The sequence below is a fragment of the Cyanistes caeruleus genome, chromosome 2, assembly GCF_971803275.1.
Source record: "Cyanistes caeruleus chromosome 2, bCyaCae1.hap1.1, whole genome shotgun sequence".
Lineage (NCBI taxonomy): Eukaryota > Metazoa > Chordata > Aves > Passeriformes > Paridae > Cyanistes > Cyanistes caeruleus.
Genome location: NC_141702.1, coordinates 43,936,174 through 43,953,708, shown reverse-complemented (window position 1 = coordinate 43,953,708; position 17,535 = coordinate 43,936,174). Strand labels below are relative to the sequence as shown.

The 17,535-nt window shown below is 40.7% G+C and overlaps 1 protein-coding gene across 5 annotated transcripts in view; it reads right to left on the bottom strand.

Annotated features, from left to right (window-relative positions):
- Window positions 1-17,535, bottom strand: part of CRYBG1 (crystallin beta-gamma domain containing 1) — a 97,610-nt gene that overhangs the window by 44,340 nt on the left and 35,735 nt on the right. The window contains exon 1 of one of the 5 annotated variants that reach the window (XM_023923891.2): window positions 5,929-5,991. The exons of 1 other annotated variant lie outside the window; for it this stretch is intronic. In XM_023923891.2, coding sequence (XP_023779659.2) covers window positions 5,929-5,931 — 3 coding nt within the window. In that variant the 5' untranslated portion in view covers window positions 5,932-5,991. 3 more of the 5 variants (XM_086876709.1, XM_086876710.1, XM_086876711.1) reach the window with 3 other exon arrangements.

Sequence of the window (17,535 nt, the reverse complement as noted above, 5' to 3'; positions counted from 1 at the left end):
GTTACTGGGTCAAATACTACCCTGGATTACTCTTACTGAAGTTCTGCCTTACAACTTCTAATTAACATGGTAAACAGGAAACACGCAACAGCATCGCCGAGTACACATGTATATTTGCATTTTAATACATTAGCCCTTTTCACATGCCGGTACGATGAATACTTGTTTTGAGACGTCTATTTCAAAACACCGCGAGTATTTTCTACCCCGGCGTACCAGACCTCCCGAGGAGAGCTGGTTCCCTCGGCAGCACGGACCCTACTCCGGCAGTTTCCACCTTGTTTCTTGCTGCAGACGCCCAGCTCGCCTGCCAGTGCCCAGCGCACCCACAGTGCCCGGGGTCCCCCCAGCTCCCAGGGCGGGTCGGCGCCGAAGCCCCCGCGCCCTCCGCGCAGCCCCGCGGCCGCCGATCCCTTCCCCGCAAGTACGGCTGCGGAGAGGCGGCCCAGCACCATCTCACCGAAGGACTCACGGCTCCCGTCCCGCGCGTTACCAGGAGGGCGAAGCCACCCGAGGCTGCCGCTGCCCCCCCCCCCCCAGTCCCAAAACGGGACAAGCAGGAGGAAAATGCCGTGGTGGGCTTTGCCCGCCGCCGGCCGCGCCGCGACCTCGCCTCACCTCCTCACCCCGCCAAGCGCCCGACACTCACCGCCCGCCTGGGCTGGGCTCGGCGGCCCCTGAGCGAAGCCGTCGCACGCACCCCGCCGCTACCCGCACGGCTGCCCCGGCGCCGGCCGTCTGTGCGCTCCGCCTGGGCCCGCCCCCGCAGCCCGCCCCGAGCCACCGCCCCGCCGCGGGCACCGGCTCTACCTGGCCGGGCCGCCCCTCCCGGCCGCGGAGGGAGGGGCGGCGGCAGCGCCGGACCGGCCCCCGGCGAGGGCCGCGGGGCAGCGGGAAGCGCGGGCGCCCCCGGCGACGGGTGAGGCCGCTGAGGGGGCGGCGGGGCGCGAGAGGGCGCCGCACCCCGTACGTGCCCCAGCAGCCCGCGCTGCGGCCGCCGCCTTGTTATTGAGGGCAAAACGCCGCCCCGGGCAAAACCGACGCCCTTTGATGTTGAGGGAGAAGCAGCGAGGGTTGGAGGCGGGCGGTTCGCGCCGCCGCCGCCCCGGCGAGCTGCAATGCGGGCTGCCCGGCCTGAGGGGCAGCGCAGGACAGGGGCACCGGCTCGTCCCCGCCCGGCCCGACGGCCGCGGGGCAGCGCAGCATGGGGAGCCGCCGCGACCCGGCCGCCCCCAGCTGCCGGCCGCAGGCGTGGCTATCCCCGAATCCCGGGAAGTGCGCGGGGCCGGCACCCCCCGTGGGACATCTGGGTTCAAAGCCCTGCGGGGAGATGAACCCGCATCTTCCAGCTCGCCCCGGCGGGAGCGGCTGGTTGCCGTCTGTGCCGGCTGACTGTGCCTGGCCGCCCCGGGCACGGCTGCGGGCGGCCGGGGCTCCCCCCCGGCCCCGGCCGGACCGGCCTGAGAATGACTCCACGGCCGAATGGTGCCGGCGCTCTCCCCAGGCGCTCAATTAGTATTTAATGTTTAATGAATGCTCAACTAGTCCTCTTCTAATTAACGCTTAATGACTTATATGAGGTGGAACAGCTTCAACAGGAAGGACCACGCAAGGCTCACTTCGGAGCGTCTGAGGGCTCAGCGCGGAGGCGGGGGAGATACGAGGTCAGCCTGCTGCAGCTGGCCGGGGTGCCCGGCCTGCGGTGTATCTGGCCCTTTGGCTACTGAAGAAAATAAGGATTTTTTTTTTTTTTTTATGGAGTCACTTCCTCCTCCAGCTGGAAAAGTGTTAAGTTAGTTATTTTTTTCTTAATCAACAGCCTACACAGTCTTGGCTTGGGGAAGCCACACAGAACCTACTTAATGTCAGTGCAGCAGGCAAGGCTTGCCCAAGCAAATGAAAAATAACAAAAACCATGAAAAACACAGAGCCTAAACCCGGGAAGATGTAGAGCTGACTTACAGTGCAGTCTAACAGAAATCCATGGAACCCTTGTCTTTGCCTACCTCTCCTAACCAATGTCACTCATTCAACTGACAAGAGGCTGTATCACCACCCAAGACCTGTGTCCTCACACACTTATCTTTCACCAGTGGCCTTCAAATAGGCAAGTCTATGGTCATTACCTAAAGCTTAAGTTTTTTATTGTTGAGGTTTAGGTTTTACTAGACAGTGAAGTAATTTACTAATGAGAAAGTTGATGGCTGTCTTTTTCTCCTCCCTTTGAGGACTTTTTTCAACCAGCAGAACCAAAACAATTAAGTAAAGAGCAACATTAAGAGCTGCATTAAGTTCATACAGCTCAGACAGGTAAAGTGCTTTAGCGATAACAAAACCAACTATAAATTTCCCTATCAGATGCAACAATAATGAGTAACACAGCCCAATTACTTATTTCTTATTCTATGTATGTATTGCCAGTACTAACTAATTATAGGCGAACGGATAAGATGGCAATAATGAACATTGCTAGCTAAAACAAGCAAAACTAACTTTTTAAAAAACAAAATTTTTACCCTTACTGCAAGCTAATAAGGAATGATACTGATTTCTCTGAAAATTCATAATAACTACAAGTGTGAGGAGGATGGCTATATTGTTCATACTAGAAACTGTTTTGGAACACCAAAACTGGGGAACTTGAACTTTATTATGGTGTCAACCAACATATTAATATTTGGATGGAAATAGCTGATAGTCTTCTAAATTAGTTGGGACTACATTATCAACCTGACCGTCATTATTACACTTGCTGTCAAGTTTTTAGTTTGCAAGATTACACCTGGAAAAATTAGTTATTTGAAATGGGAATCTGTATTTCTCTCTTCCCAGCCACTGATTTTCATAAAGTCCATGGGAACTTAATTATCATTGAGACGTCTCCCCCTTACAAACATAGCTTAAACTACAACCAACAAGTTCAAAAGGTGTTGAATGGAAGTGAGGAGGGACAGCCAGCCAGTCCAGTCACATAAGCCTTGTTTCCTCGGGGAACAAGGCTAAAGATTTTTCCTTGATCTTGAAATAGCTGCCCTATGTAAACTGTTTTGAAGTAATTTCTTCATACAAAGTACCTTAATTATATACAGCTCTTTCAAAACACATAAAAGACCAGGTACTTGCCCTGAAGAGCTTGTATTTTAAGTCAGATAAATGTAGGTGAGCCAGTATTGCCAGTGCAAGAGGGCACAGAGACCACGCTTCTCCAGGGACTCCAAAGTGGGACCCAGCCTGACAGAGCACAGCACGAGAATGCTTGACTTCCAGGCACCACACAGAAATGTTTGATTTCAGAAGGCAAGAAGTACCCTTGCTCTTCAGATCAGGCATCTTCAGCGTGTTTATGCTCAAGCATTCTTACTCTTAGAACATTAACTGCTTGAGAAATACCTGATCAAAGGCATTGGCAATTGAAAAATCCAGAGGACCTGCCTATCCATTCCTTGGACCATGAGGAGGAAGCCATTTCAAGCACTCTGCATGAACCTTGAAAGCCATGTTCTAATCTGAAAGCAAAATGACACTGCCTTGTTAACCAAGAAATGTAAATCTTGTTTGTATTTATATTCATACCTGTTTATGCTAGCATTAAAATATTTCCTCTGGTTTTGGCTGGTTGTTTTTTTTGTTGTTTTTTTTCTCATTAGCTAATATGAGTTGCCACAGCCAAACCCTTAATTTAACAGTGAATTAAACATGTGCTTTGCTGGTCTCCAGTGAAAAGAAAGCATAAGCTACTATGATCTGTTGAATCAAAACTTCAGGATGTGTCTTGAGGGATCAGTTGGATGCTATTTTCTTAGATGAGTTCATCTGAGTCAGCTGAACATAAATGAAAACACTTCTTAGAGCACACATTAGAGAAAAAAGCAGTATTTTTACTAGTCATTAGCAACTTTGTGGTAACTAATAGATGGTAATATCTAGTGTGGACAGTTCTTTAATTTAAAAATTTCTTTTCCAGCATACGTTCATCTTCAGAGGGTAAAAAAGCAACAAACCATTTAGTGAAGAGTAACTTTGAGCTTCATTATTCATTAGAAGGTCATAAATAACTGGACTCCAACTAACATGAAAATTTCTGAGACCTTTCTATCTTCAACAATTCTAATAGTTTCAGACCCTTACAAATTCATGCTGAAAAGCCAGTAACGTCAAGTATCTTTAAATCACACTATCATAATTCACCCAGCCATGAGAAACAGAAAGCCTTGAAGTTCTAGCAGTCACATGACATACTAAAAAGTGCTTTAGCCAAAAACATTTAAATAAATATACTATTACTCTTCAGGCTTTAACGTTCTGCAGAGACTGAGACTCAGATATTCCACACTACCAATGCCGGGCTTTGTGAGGCTGAAAATTGCTCTGGAGTACTGCTGGCTCAACATGCTGTGAAAGTATTAGTAGAAAAACTGGAAGGAACAATGTACAAATCAAAGCTAAGAGAAAAAAAAGTCTGAGAAGCACAAGACCCACTTGAGTCCTCAAGTTGTACAGAGGGAAGTTTTCATACCACTCTCCTACAGGTGAGTGCCATAGCTACTGGCAGAGAGAGAGGAGTGAGTTGCAGATGGAAATAAAGGCTTGGTACCTATGTTCTTTTAAAAGCATGGAGAAAAAATATACTTAACAAAACATTTGACCTGAGTGAATTCTTGTTGTGATTCACTGAAGGGAAAAATGAAGTTGTATTTTAAGTTAACCTAAATGATCTCTAAACTTAACCAGTTTAATTGACTGTCAATCAAATGGATTTGAATTACTTCAATTCACTATACTCATTGTTCATTGTTTATTCTGACCCTTCGCAAAGACACAAAGTGGGGGTTGCTATTAGGAAAATATGACTTAGGTTATTTTAAATCCCAAACTGCCTTATTCTGAATACCAAGAGTTTGGCATATACTCTTTAAACTTTTTTTAGTAATTCTTTTATGTATACCACGTTCCAGGTTGACAGTGTCCTCTTCAGAGTTAGAGGAAAAAAAAACGCTTTCAATTTAACAAGTCCACTCTAGCATGGAATTCACTCCCTGCCTCTTCCAGCTCTTTGACTGCTATGCAGATAGACAACATAAACAGCAATAACTGGATTTTAAACAATTTCAGATTTACCTGAACAATTTGCAGGGAATGCATTTATTTAGATTCAGGAACTTACCTGAATAAGCAAGGGGATATAAATGTGAGACTTGAGCAGAGGGAAGTGGAACAAACATAAGTTTTCTTAACAGTCATATTTTTACACAGACTGTATTTTCTAGTAAGCCAGGATATTTTAGTGGAACATTTCACATCTTCAAGAGAACAGGACCTGCCTACTTCAAATTTATTTTTTCACAATAAAAGTAATTTTTTAGTTCAAACATACATTGAAAATTGACTATTTTGTAACAGCATATAGATTAATGAGACTAATTAATGAGCCTGCATGTTTAATGGATTTTTTGGAAAGGAAATGTTCATATAAATTGTTTTATGCCATATTATTTCTTAGGTTACAAACACCAAGATTTAGATATTGGATGCATTAGAAAAGAACGGCAAAACTAAAAGGAGAAAATCACGCAAAATCAAAGGAATGGAAATCTTCCAAAAAAGCTCAGGGAAGACAAAGAAGCATTGATAAAATGAAATAGATCCTTACATGAGTATTTAGGAGAGGAGGGAGATAAATAAGAACGGGCATGTCAGAAAAGGCATGTCTGCTCCCATCTCCTCTTCCCCAGAGCTAGTTATTTCCATAAACTAAAATCTTTCCCCCCTCCACTTCTGTCAAGAGGAGAAGCTGTCAGTTTTAGAAATGCTCTATAAAACTAATGGAGATCAGTTGACTTTATGATTTAAAAAAAAATAACTGTGTATTAACATGAAGATTTCTGGGGGGTTTAAAAAGGGAATAGAAGAGAGTGTTTTTTGCCTTACCATGACGATGATAATTCTTTCTGCTGTTTACAGAAGAATAAACAAACTATCGTGTGTGAGATGCAGTCCTGTGTGCCACTAACCAAACCCTTTTTCTTAGCAATCCTCCCACGCTTTAACCCCTTCTTTCTTCTGGCAGCACTCAGGTTAAAAACAAGCAAAAAAAAAAAGGAAGTAGTATCTGACTTGAGCCCTTCCAACTGATTAAGTCATTTGGCAGACAAATTAGAGCTATGAAAGGGGCTCAATTAGAGGATAGGAAAAAGAACTGCAGAAGGGTGGCAGCAAGTCCTTCAGTAAGCAGCTCTACAGAAGCAGAGAACATGTTGCAAAGAACTACAAAGTTAGTGTTGGGCAAACGCCTTACGTGTATTAATTAACGTGCAATACCAGCGCATAGATATGCAACAGTAAGACAAAATATACCACACACGTTGGTTCTCACAGACCTTGTTACTGTTTTCTGAGCCAAATTTAGGATGGCTAAAGAAAAAAAAATCACATGTGCCTTTATGTAGAAAGAGATTGATTTATACTGGTATCCTTGGTTCTTCACCTTCCTATGTTTGTATAGTAAATCTGTATTTTTCAAGCTATTGGTGGTAAAATGGTACTAAAAAGGGACTTGAAAAAGCAGAAAAGGATTAGCACCAAAAGCAGGAGCAGGGATTATTCAACAATGAGTAACTGAGAGAGTATTTCAACTCTCCTGAACCTGAAAGACATCCAGAAAAAATTATATGCAAAAAAATAGTATTAACATGAATGATTTCACTTGCAGCTCTTTGTGTTTCAGTACAAGAGAAAGTGAGGAAGTTTGAAATGAGTTAGCCTCACATCTTCACTCTCAGGATTTTGAATCTTGCTGCTAGGTCAAAGCTGTATCATTAGATAATCTTGTTAGTGTAAAGATTCATCAAACTACCTCTTTCAAAGTAAAGAGTGAAAATAAACATATGCATGTTTTGTTCTAAGAGATAGGAACTTGGAAGTACTTTTTTGATAAGCAATAAAGGATAAATGGCAAAAGCATTTTGAAGAGGAAGAGTGTGGCTTGGAGTTAACTTTAAGTCTCCCCTAATCAGAAGCCACAACTAACAAATGTAACCCCTTTCCTTTTTTCATTTCTGAATGCAATTCACAATGATAAAGAATGTATTACATAAGTGGTTTTGGTTTAGCAAGTCTCTTTCTTCTTACGCTTGTGGGTCTCTCTTCTGTTTTGTGAGAGCACACACTATCCTGTCACTAACTCTAAATGGTGTATACTGGTTAGTACAGATTTAACATAAATGGTGTTATTTAGATTTATAGCTTTCTGCAACACTTATTCCTTTTAGATGAAGTATTTGTGTGTAGTTACGAGAGCACAAATGAGCTCTTTCTTAAGCACCATCAATCTTCATCTCTTCCCCATGCTTTCACACAAAATTGTTGCTGTCAATAGGAGCTCAGCAGTCTGGAAAGTCTATGGCACTTGAAAAAGTCTTGCACATTACATTAAATGTTTACAGGGCAAAAAGGAAATAATCCTCTGGAGCCACATATCTTATCAGTCTTTGCCAAACAGGGAGCTGATGTGGCTACTCTGTGCTGGCTTTTCCTGGGCATCTCTGCATGACACTGCACCTGGCCTCGCCTTGAATCCTATAAACATTTCTGGGTGCTACAACATAACAAGGATATTAGGGTGTTAGAAAGCTTCCAAAGAAAGGTTACAAAGATGGTGAAGGATCTTGAGGAGAAGCTGTAGGAGTGGCTCAGGTCACTTGGCTTGTTCAGCCTGGAGGAGACTGAGGAGGGACCCACTGCAGTTACAGCTTCGTTGTGAGGGCAACAGGAGGGGCAGATCTCTGCTCTGCGGTGACCAGTGTCAGGACCCAAGGGAATGACCAGGAATTGTGTCAGGGGAGGTTTAGGTTTGATATCAGGAAAAGGTTCTTCACCCAGAGTGTGGCTGGGCACTGGAACAGGCTCCCCAGAGTAGTGATCACAGCACCAGCCTGACAGAGTTCAAGAAGCATTTGGACAACACTGTTGGGCACATGGTATGACTCTCGAGGTGTCCTGTGTGGAGCAAGGAGTGGGACTTAGCCTTCTAACTCAGGATATTCTATGATTCTATGTAGCTGAAGAGTAAGGCAGAAATTCTAATACACTCCTGTGCCCAGTGGTTCTTTTTAGCTACCTTTAAGTGCTCAGCAGAGGAAGGTTATAGACTTATGGGTTATCTAGTCTCACAGTACTAGATAGGAAACCTAGGGCTCACCAACAGTTTTCATTCGGTCTAGGGAACAGGGAGTTAAACTAACTAATGTACCAAAGTGTCCTTCAGCAGCTCTAGCTCTAGATACCTAAAACTCATTATGTACTTTGAAATTTATAAATCTGGTTATCTTTTTCTTGGGTAGCAGTCAGTCTGAAACTATAAATAAAAATTAAAAGCCTTTTGCTAGGAACACAGGGACTTTCCCCAGGTCAGTCACAGTGTAATATAGGCTGTCACAGGTCAAGAGGCACAAAGGCATCCTTGTGAGCACTGTATTACTAAGGTGAGTCTGTTAAGGTGTGAAAGAATAAAGACAGTAAATAAACTGCAAATTGGACTGCTAATTTGATCAAAGCCGAATTTCATAAACAACAAAGTGAACTATATGTTTAGCATGATATCTATGGAAAGCTGATGTCATGGTCCTGTGACAGAAAAAAAAAAAAAAAGTATGGTTCTGACTCTGAAAACCATTTAGCAGCATGAAAAATGACAATATTTTAAAAAGACTGTATTTAAATATGAAATTGATGTAGTCTCTTCTCCACAGAAGTTCTCATTATATAGATTAAAATCATGTGATATAAATCCTATTATACATTATACCAGGATATCATTTGGTACCTTTCAACTAGAATGTGTCTCAAGTCAGCACTACAATATCAAGGTGCCCAACCTAGCATCTGTTTCAGAAAATTTGGGTTTGATAGGCTGTGTGCTTCAAAGAGACCTTTTATGAAATGTATAAAGTGTTTGCACTCCTTGATAACTTCTCTGATTTACTGGTTTTCCCTCATGTACAAATGAAAAGTTTTTAAATACAAGGAACTATTATTACTAAAATACTTACCCTGATGTCATAAAATTGCCTGGATATCTCATTTTTACATCTAAATTACAGTGCTGTAACTCAGTGTTTATTCCAAGTAACAGTGTTCACCTAAGGCTTCCGGAATTCACTAAAATTATTTCTTACAATAACTATTACAGAGAACTTCCTCAATATTGGTTAGAATAAGCTTTACAAAACCAGTATGAAGAAAATGGGAATGACTCCAAACCCACTGGTTCCCTACAGTGTTGTGGGCAAAAATGTAAATCAAGTGGAGCAGTCCTTCAAACTCTTTGCTTGTAATCCCACAATTACTTCCATATCGCAATATTCTCCATTAAGCAAGAGAAACTTCTAAGAGGAGCGTTCTCATTAAATGCATTTTATTCTTAGGTGTGTTTATTTTAGGCTCCAAACAGAACTAATTAATGCAGAAAACATTAAAATAAACAATACATCTGTCTAGAAAACAGATACATTATTACTTCTGAAGAAAAAAGGGAGATACATGTTTTCCTGCTATTACAGATGAATTACTACAGTCACACTGCATTATGCTACTGTGCACTCAAACTGCTGAATGTTAGCTACTAAAGAGATGCAACTACAACAGCATTTAAACTGCACCACTACCATCAGTGGGTAATTGGATGAAATTTCTCATTCCTACTTGGTATTAAAAAAACCCACATCATGTGTGGGTTCTCTAAAAATATATTTTGTTGATTAACAATAACGCAAGAGGGAATTAGATCAAACTGGATTAAACTGTACAGTTCAGAAATATCTGGATTTCCAGGAAATGTCAAGAAATACGAAGAGTTATTGATTCTGCACTTGAATTTCTGAAGTTGTTAGTTTGGATATAGGCCAATCAAACATACCCTAGGAGTGTCTCTGGTGTTTTGGCTTAGAACAACAGATTTGACAAAGGTACTTTTAAAGCTAACACTTAAAAGCATCATGATTAACCACAGTTTTAGCTCCAACTCTTCTAGTGTTCGGCTCAAACTATTTTAGATTACTTTCTAAATAAATTATAGCAAAACCACTCCATTAGCAACTTCTGGAGTCCCCTTTGCATAAACTCACTCTATTTGTTGGTGCTTTGGAATGCAGGAGGGAGGTGGTTGTCTACCATGAAAACCTGGCAGACAACAAGCGTTTCCTGTATGCAGAAAGCAGGCATGAGTCTTCTCTCCTGTTCCTAATCTACCGCTTCCCTCCCACGCCTTCTTGGCACCTGTTGGGAAAGGCTGGGAATATAAATCTCTCCTACTCTGTACGTTTTTTCTCTAGCTACCTACCCTTTTCCTCTGCAAGTGACTCCATCATTTTTCTCTTCTGCAACTCATGCTTTCCCAGCTGGCCACACGGTGAACCTGACACGGCTCTTCAGTTTCCCAGCTGTGCACAAGGCTCTGAACAGCAGCCAGCAACAAGCAGGGGGACCATCTCTCTCGCTTGGCAGACACTTGGAAAAAAGCCCTCACAAACTCTCTACACATCTCCCATGTCTGGAAAGTGGGATTCTTTTTCAGGTCCAATAGTCAGAAATTTATCTAATAAAAACTGTCTGACACACCAGACAAAAAACATACTCTTGGTGTTTCCAGAAGCAAAACCATCAAAACTCCCCTGGAGAAGAGGGAGAGGAAATATCTAGAACCACCTCTGATGAGACTTTTAAAATCAAAAATTTCTCCAGAGGAAATGCAAAAAATACTAAACAGATATTGATGTTCTTTTTATCTGAACTGTGGCTGCTAAAATTTATGGTGTAGTTTGTCAGATTTTTCAGACTTTTCAAAAGCTAAACTTTTAAATCTCTATTTTCCTCTGAGACAATTATTCTCTCTTTTGTATTTTTTTTTCCCCCAGCAAATATACCCTAGAAAGAAAACTGGTAAACAGAAAAGAAAAAAAGAGGGTGGGAGGAGAATTGTAAAGATAGGAGAGGAAAAGAAGATAAATTTTCACTTGCACGTCACAAGATATGATTCAGAGGAAATTATGATGTCAAAGTTCCATCATAAAAATGCAAACTTTGTAGTAGAAAACATAATATTCTATTTAAATCTTTAGATATTATTTGTAACCACTACAAACTGAAAACCTACCTGGTGAAATGTTACCCACTATGATATTGAAAATTACATGAACAATACTAGCTTGTAGGAATGGTAGATTTTATTTTTTTTTACAATCTTTAAATCTTATTCAAGCAGTAGTTTAGGCAGTTTGGTTTTTTAAGTGGATCATGCTTTGCTTTTGCAGATCTTGAGCCATAGTAGGTGGAGTGCTTGTTTTAAAGAGGTAAGTGAAGAAGCATTCCAGCTTATTCACTGTAATTCAGCTCTTGAGACAATAAAACCAGAAATATGAAGTTTTTCATGACTACCCTCTTCAAACCCATTATTACACTGCAGCTGGCACTACAGTGCAATAAATTACACATATATGTATGCATACACACATTCCTAATTGTCATACGCATTATATAGCTTAAAAAGTGGCAAAAGCCTGGTCAGGAGGAATGGGCTATTAGCAAAAGCTTTGTGTTGCAACCTCCTCAGATCTGAGGGTGCTCAGGTGTACTTTGAGCCACCTGGTCACGTAGCATGGCAAAATGGAGAGGGCCACACCCAAGGAGAGACCAGAGCTAGCTGCCAAGGTCCTGAAAACCATTCCAACACATTGCACAAGTGTGGAAATGGTACAAGAAAAGCATGATGCAGTACAAGTCCTCAGCTCTCCACACTGCAGATCAGTGTGAAGGCCAGAAACAAACCCCTGGTGATTCAAAGAGCAACTTCACAGGACTGTACTCACCAAGGGAAACAGAAGGGAGGAGTATACCCTTGGGAAGAAAGCAGTAAAGTGCCGGGTGTCATCCTAAGGAAAAGTTACATACTAGCAGAGGTAACACCTGTGAAATGTTGAAATGCTATGTAGCTGCGTGTTTGGCATGATGATACACAGAGGTGGGGCAGATAAAGGATGGTCACCGATAATACCAGACTGCCTGGTGCACACTCCCATGTCACCATTACCAGAGTCATTATGTACTGTCAATGCTTGATCATTGATGACAGACCTCCTAAATAATTTGCAATGCATGAAGGGTTCATTGCCTTCCCTGGGCAATACCGCACTGAGCGTGTGGCTGTCCACATTATCTCACTTGTGCGAAGTGCAGACGTCTGCTGGTTTGCTAGACCTTTTATTTTGTTCCCTGCTTGGGAGGCTGTAGTTAATTCAGCAGCCCAGCCTTGAAGACCTCAACATTATCACATTCTGGGACCACTGATCACATGACTTTAGGCCATCGTTAATCCTCTCTAAAAGAAACACATTATCATTCACTGCTTCCACTAAATTTGTTCACCATATTACCTGGAGCATGCAATAGCTCAGATGAAATTCAATTCCAAACACAGCTGAATATGAATACTACTCAGGATTCAGATCCAATGTAGAGTTGAACATAACCTTTTAATACTTCACCTGCATCAAGGTGAATGTATTGAATTGCTTGGAAGGAGAGCTGTCAAAGTGACATCTGTCTTAAATTGCCAGCCAAGAATAAATACATGCAAGTTGTCTAATACAAGTTCAAGCTTGTTTGGATGTCTTTAACTATATATATAAAACCCCAATAATCTCCTCAATACTCACTTTCAAGTGAGTACTTGAAAGATCTATCAGAGTAAGAATTTACTGATATCCCTGCCTTCAAATACATGCTAAAGGGGTGAAGGAAGCCTTCTTGACTCAGTATATCCACTGCCATCTTGAATGCTAAAGTATTAGACTACAACACAGATTCCTCCTGCACCAATATTCCAGGACCTCTGTTCCTTCTATGAAAATGATACATAAATCTATGCCATCTTCCCTCCTGTGTTTTGCCCTTCTCTAAGGCCCTTGTTCATTGTCAGCTGTGCTCCTGTATGCCTACAATCGACTACAGCTTAGATGTCTATCAATCTCAACAAAAAGCAGCAGAAATATAAGAGAAAAGGATGTTTTCGAGGTCCCTCTGAACCAGCCGTAAGAATGGGACATAACCTAACCCGGATGTTATTTTTAGGAAAGAAGAGAGTTGGTGTCTGAAGCCATGTCGGAAACAGCAAAATGAAAACCTCTGTAAGTTAACACTGAAATGAATTTGTGGTTCAAATGGGGATAAGAGGAATAATGAGCTGTGAATATGGAAAAAAAGTTAACCAACAAGGAAATTGCCATGATGCCATCAGTCTACTCAGCAGCACAGTATTTTATTAAGCAGAGAAGTAATTTTGTTGAGCAATACTCAGAGAGGTTTTGCCATGGATAGCTGAGAACCTCTCTTGTGCTGTAATTAGCCACAGATTTCCAGACTTTTTGGAAGACAAAAGGATGAGCATGTCTTCAGTGGGCTAAAGACAAATCACAATAATCAGATAGTTTTTTAGTGGACCTAATGCCCAAGCTTTTTGACATCAGGGCTTCTCAGAATTTTGGTTATCTGCCTACACAGTGAGTATGACACTGCATGTATAACTAGTTGCTTGATTCTTCTGTTTTCACTATTAGCAAATATGGCTGAATTTAGGACATCTGTCTTCATCTTCTGTTAAAGAATTATATCTTTGTATCCAGAGCATCTCTGCTGCAGTGTTATGAATGCTTGCTGTGTCCTGAGAAACCCGGGCAGAATGAAGCTTGGCCAAAGTTTCGTATCATTATGGATACTCTAAACTAAGGAATCTTTAATTCTCTTGTGTGTCTCAGACAGATTAATAGTGTTAGAAAGATAATTCTACTATGAATCGCTTACTCTTTTAGGGATGCAAATATCAGAATTGTAGTTCTTTAAGCAGAGACATAAAATAAACCTTGCTGCAGATTCCTAGAAAAGCACAAATCATGTAACTGAAAGCATTTAAATGACAGAAAGTGCTTATTCAATCTTCTGGACACTCCTACTTCCATTTTTAGGTTAACTTTCTTTCCTATCTGCTGTGAATTTAATCTATAAATAATGAATTGTTCCTGCTTTGGGTTTTTAGCTTGCTTTTGTGGCATCTTTGTGATCTCTCCTCTCTGGTATCCCTCTTGTCCCCTTCTCCCTCCTCCTATTAACAAAGAACAGACACAGTTAAAGCAATGGATGTGTAATTATCACAGCCCAAAAACAAATGGGCTTGATGCACACAAATTCATATCACATTTCTCTTTATCCTTTTCCATAAAAACAGACATAGTATCTAGGTTCTAACAGTGCAATAAGCTTTACCAATGCTGACTTACAACTACAGCTGGCCCAAGTGTCCTGATTCAGCACTCCTACAGGTACAACAGCACCCATGCAGTATTAAAAGTAAATTGCTTGTATAAGGGCTCTGCTACTGCTGTATTTTTAAGTGTTAATGTTGAGAAATGTCTGTCTTAAAGGACAGTACTGTATGTTATTAAAACTGAAAGAATTAACAAAAGTGTAGTTCAGTCCTCCACTCTCAGTGCTGCTCTTTAGGAAGAGCTCACCTATATATGTGGGTTCTTGCTGGCAAGCAGTATTACATAAAGACTATCTGGATATGCTGAGGTTAATTTTGCTTTGTTTCCACAATCCTGAGCACCCCTTTCAGTTAAATGTACTTATAGTAGTCAACACTGCCATTATGTCTCTAGACCATATTCTTAAATATTCTCTCTTCAGAAAAAGGTTTGATAGAAGTTGTATTCAAATTATTCCCCCTGTGCTTTGTGGGTTTTAACATTTAAGCCATTTCAGTCTACTGGTTTATGACACTACTCACTGAACACTGTGGACAAGTAATTTAATATACAGTGGCTTCTTGGAATACAAATGTTTGTGGGAGACATCACTGTGACTTAAATTGTCAGCATTTAAATTCTGTCCCAGTTCTGCATTTCCTGGCTTCCATAATGATTTCAGTACTAAATTCTAAATTATGATTTTTTTCTTCATGTTTATGGTGATGTTGTCTTTTTAATTATGAATTGCATATTTATCAACTAAATAAATCTGAAAAAATCCTTCTATATTAATTATCTCATACTATTGCAAAACAGCACGACTCAGAGCTAAACATCTTAAAAAAACTTTAAAAGTTTAAGGGACAGAGCAAATTAAATATTTATTATGTGTGTAAATGCTTTGTCAACCCTATAAGAAATGCTGGCATGGCCAGGGCAAAATGAAGCATTTTTCATGAATGAAATGAAATTAAATGAAATTAAACTCAATTGGTTTGAGAATTTGATTACTTCCCACCCTCCCCCACCCTCCATGAATTTCAAAGTAAAGACTTAAGCATTCTTCTTCTATTAACATAACTTTCTTCCCCAAATCACATCATGGTTGCAGTCCAAGAATGGGAACAATTTGCATTGAAAGGAAAAAAGGGGGAAAAAAAACCCACTTAGATAAACCAGTATAGCATTCTCATGTTTTCCTATACTTTAAACCATATTTTCTATATTTCCTATATTTTAAACCATAATAAGGAGTTGATGTGCTGCTCAGCACAATAGCAGCCTATAAAAAGCCATACAGACAATGAATAATGTAGCTGTGCTGAACATTGTCAAAGAACTCTCATGTGATCCATGCTTCACCACATCTGCTCTTTTTCCTTTCTCTCTGTATACTGTTTTCTTCAACTGATACAAATACATCAGGACAGCAATCACAAAGCCATGGCTTATGAATAAAATCCCCCAGAAATCCTTCAGTCCATACCTACATTTAAATATACACCCATACATACATATCTGTACATGTTTATAAATAAAAATGTAAATATAATTGCTATACCTATTTCAGCCTATAAAAATATTTATTACTGTATTTCTGATTGATTTAAATCAAAGAAATGTATTTATTCAGATTTCCCATACACATCACATGTAGGTAACTCTCACAAGCAGACCTATGTATATAAAGAACTTGAAAGTTACACTTTAAATTTAAAACATGGGAAGCTACTCTCTTCTCTGTAGGGATGATAATGGGGAGCAATGTGATTAGAAGGTAGTCCTAGCAGAGTGAGCACAAATATGAGTAACTGAAAAGGGAGTAAAGTTAATACCAGCTTTGTGTAGGGATTACCAGGGGATTTTGAACCTATGTGTCTATTAGCCAGGGGGAATTCCTAGCAGAAAAAAAAATAAAAATAAAAAGGAAGAAAAGAAAAAAAAAAAAAATGGAAAGGAAAATTATTCACCTTGTTAAGCCTGGGAGGGAGGTGGAAAGTGGGACCATTATTTCAGGGAAACAAGTTACACTTAAGGAAGATGGTGGCTGGAACCATCTCTTGGTATAGCAAATGACCTATCTACACTGAACACACACTCTCAGTGAGGTGTACAACCACCCTGAGTGACCCTTGCCATATTTCCCACACAAGGAATAACAGTAATTTTACCAGGTAAGGAATGTAACAGTTATATCAAAGAAGAGGGAAAACAAAAAAAAAAAAAAACCAACAACCAAGCATAAGAGTAGTTACGCAGATGGAAACTCTGTCAAGAATCCAGACATTCAGCACAGCACTGAGCAGGCTTTTTTCCTGTCCTTCTCCAGGTAATACAATAAAAATTTGTCCTGCTGCAACATTTAATTAGCTGGAAAGATACAATCTATTCCAAACAGCTGAGGGAGGACCTATCTAGATGGTAAAAGAAAACGAAACAAAACCAAGCAGAAACCCAGCACCCTGCCTCACCTAGGCCTCTCTTAGGTAACTGCCTTCCTATAACACCTCTTCACCTCAAAAGAAAAAGATGCTTCTGTGTCATATAATTTCCTCTCCTTTTCTCCCTTCAGTCTTTGCAGAAGCCAGGTTTGTGTTCTCCTGAAATTGTGAGGGTTTTTTTTTCTTCTTTGAGAAAACCAACACCAGCAAACATTCTCAGCCCCTGTATGATTCATTTTGTAGGACCTTGGATACCAGGTTTTGTTTACCTGTCTGAGTCCAAGCTGGAGAAGGAGGTCTTATTTCAGTCTCAAATTCTGGGAGGAGATTGGTTAACCACTGAAAGGCCTTATCTATTAAAAATTGGGGTGAACCTTAAGGCAATGACTTCTCTGGACAGGTTCCTCTCACCCATCCATGAACTGATAATTTTGTTGTATGTTACTTTGGAAAGTGACTCACCTGCTTTTTCACTTACTTGTTATGGACAGTATAATATGCTTTGTTTCTACCATTTAAACATCACTCTGGGAGGTAATTTAGTAACCCCATTGATTCCAAACAGACTTTAGGTTTTGTTATTTCTTCAGAAAATAAACTACTGTAAGAAGAAGCAGTATGACAAGCTAGGCTGAATGTCTTGCTAACATTTCTTCGAGCAAGGCAGACAGAAATTAAAGAAGCAGATGAGGAATCCTAACATGAAAATATCTTAGACCCTGATGAACTATCATCTTGAAAGATGAGTTAAAAGAACAGGAGGAATTAGGGATCTGCATATCTGCTGTCTCAGGAATATG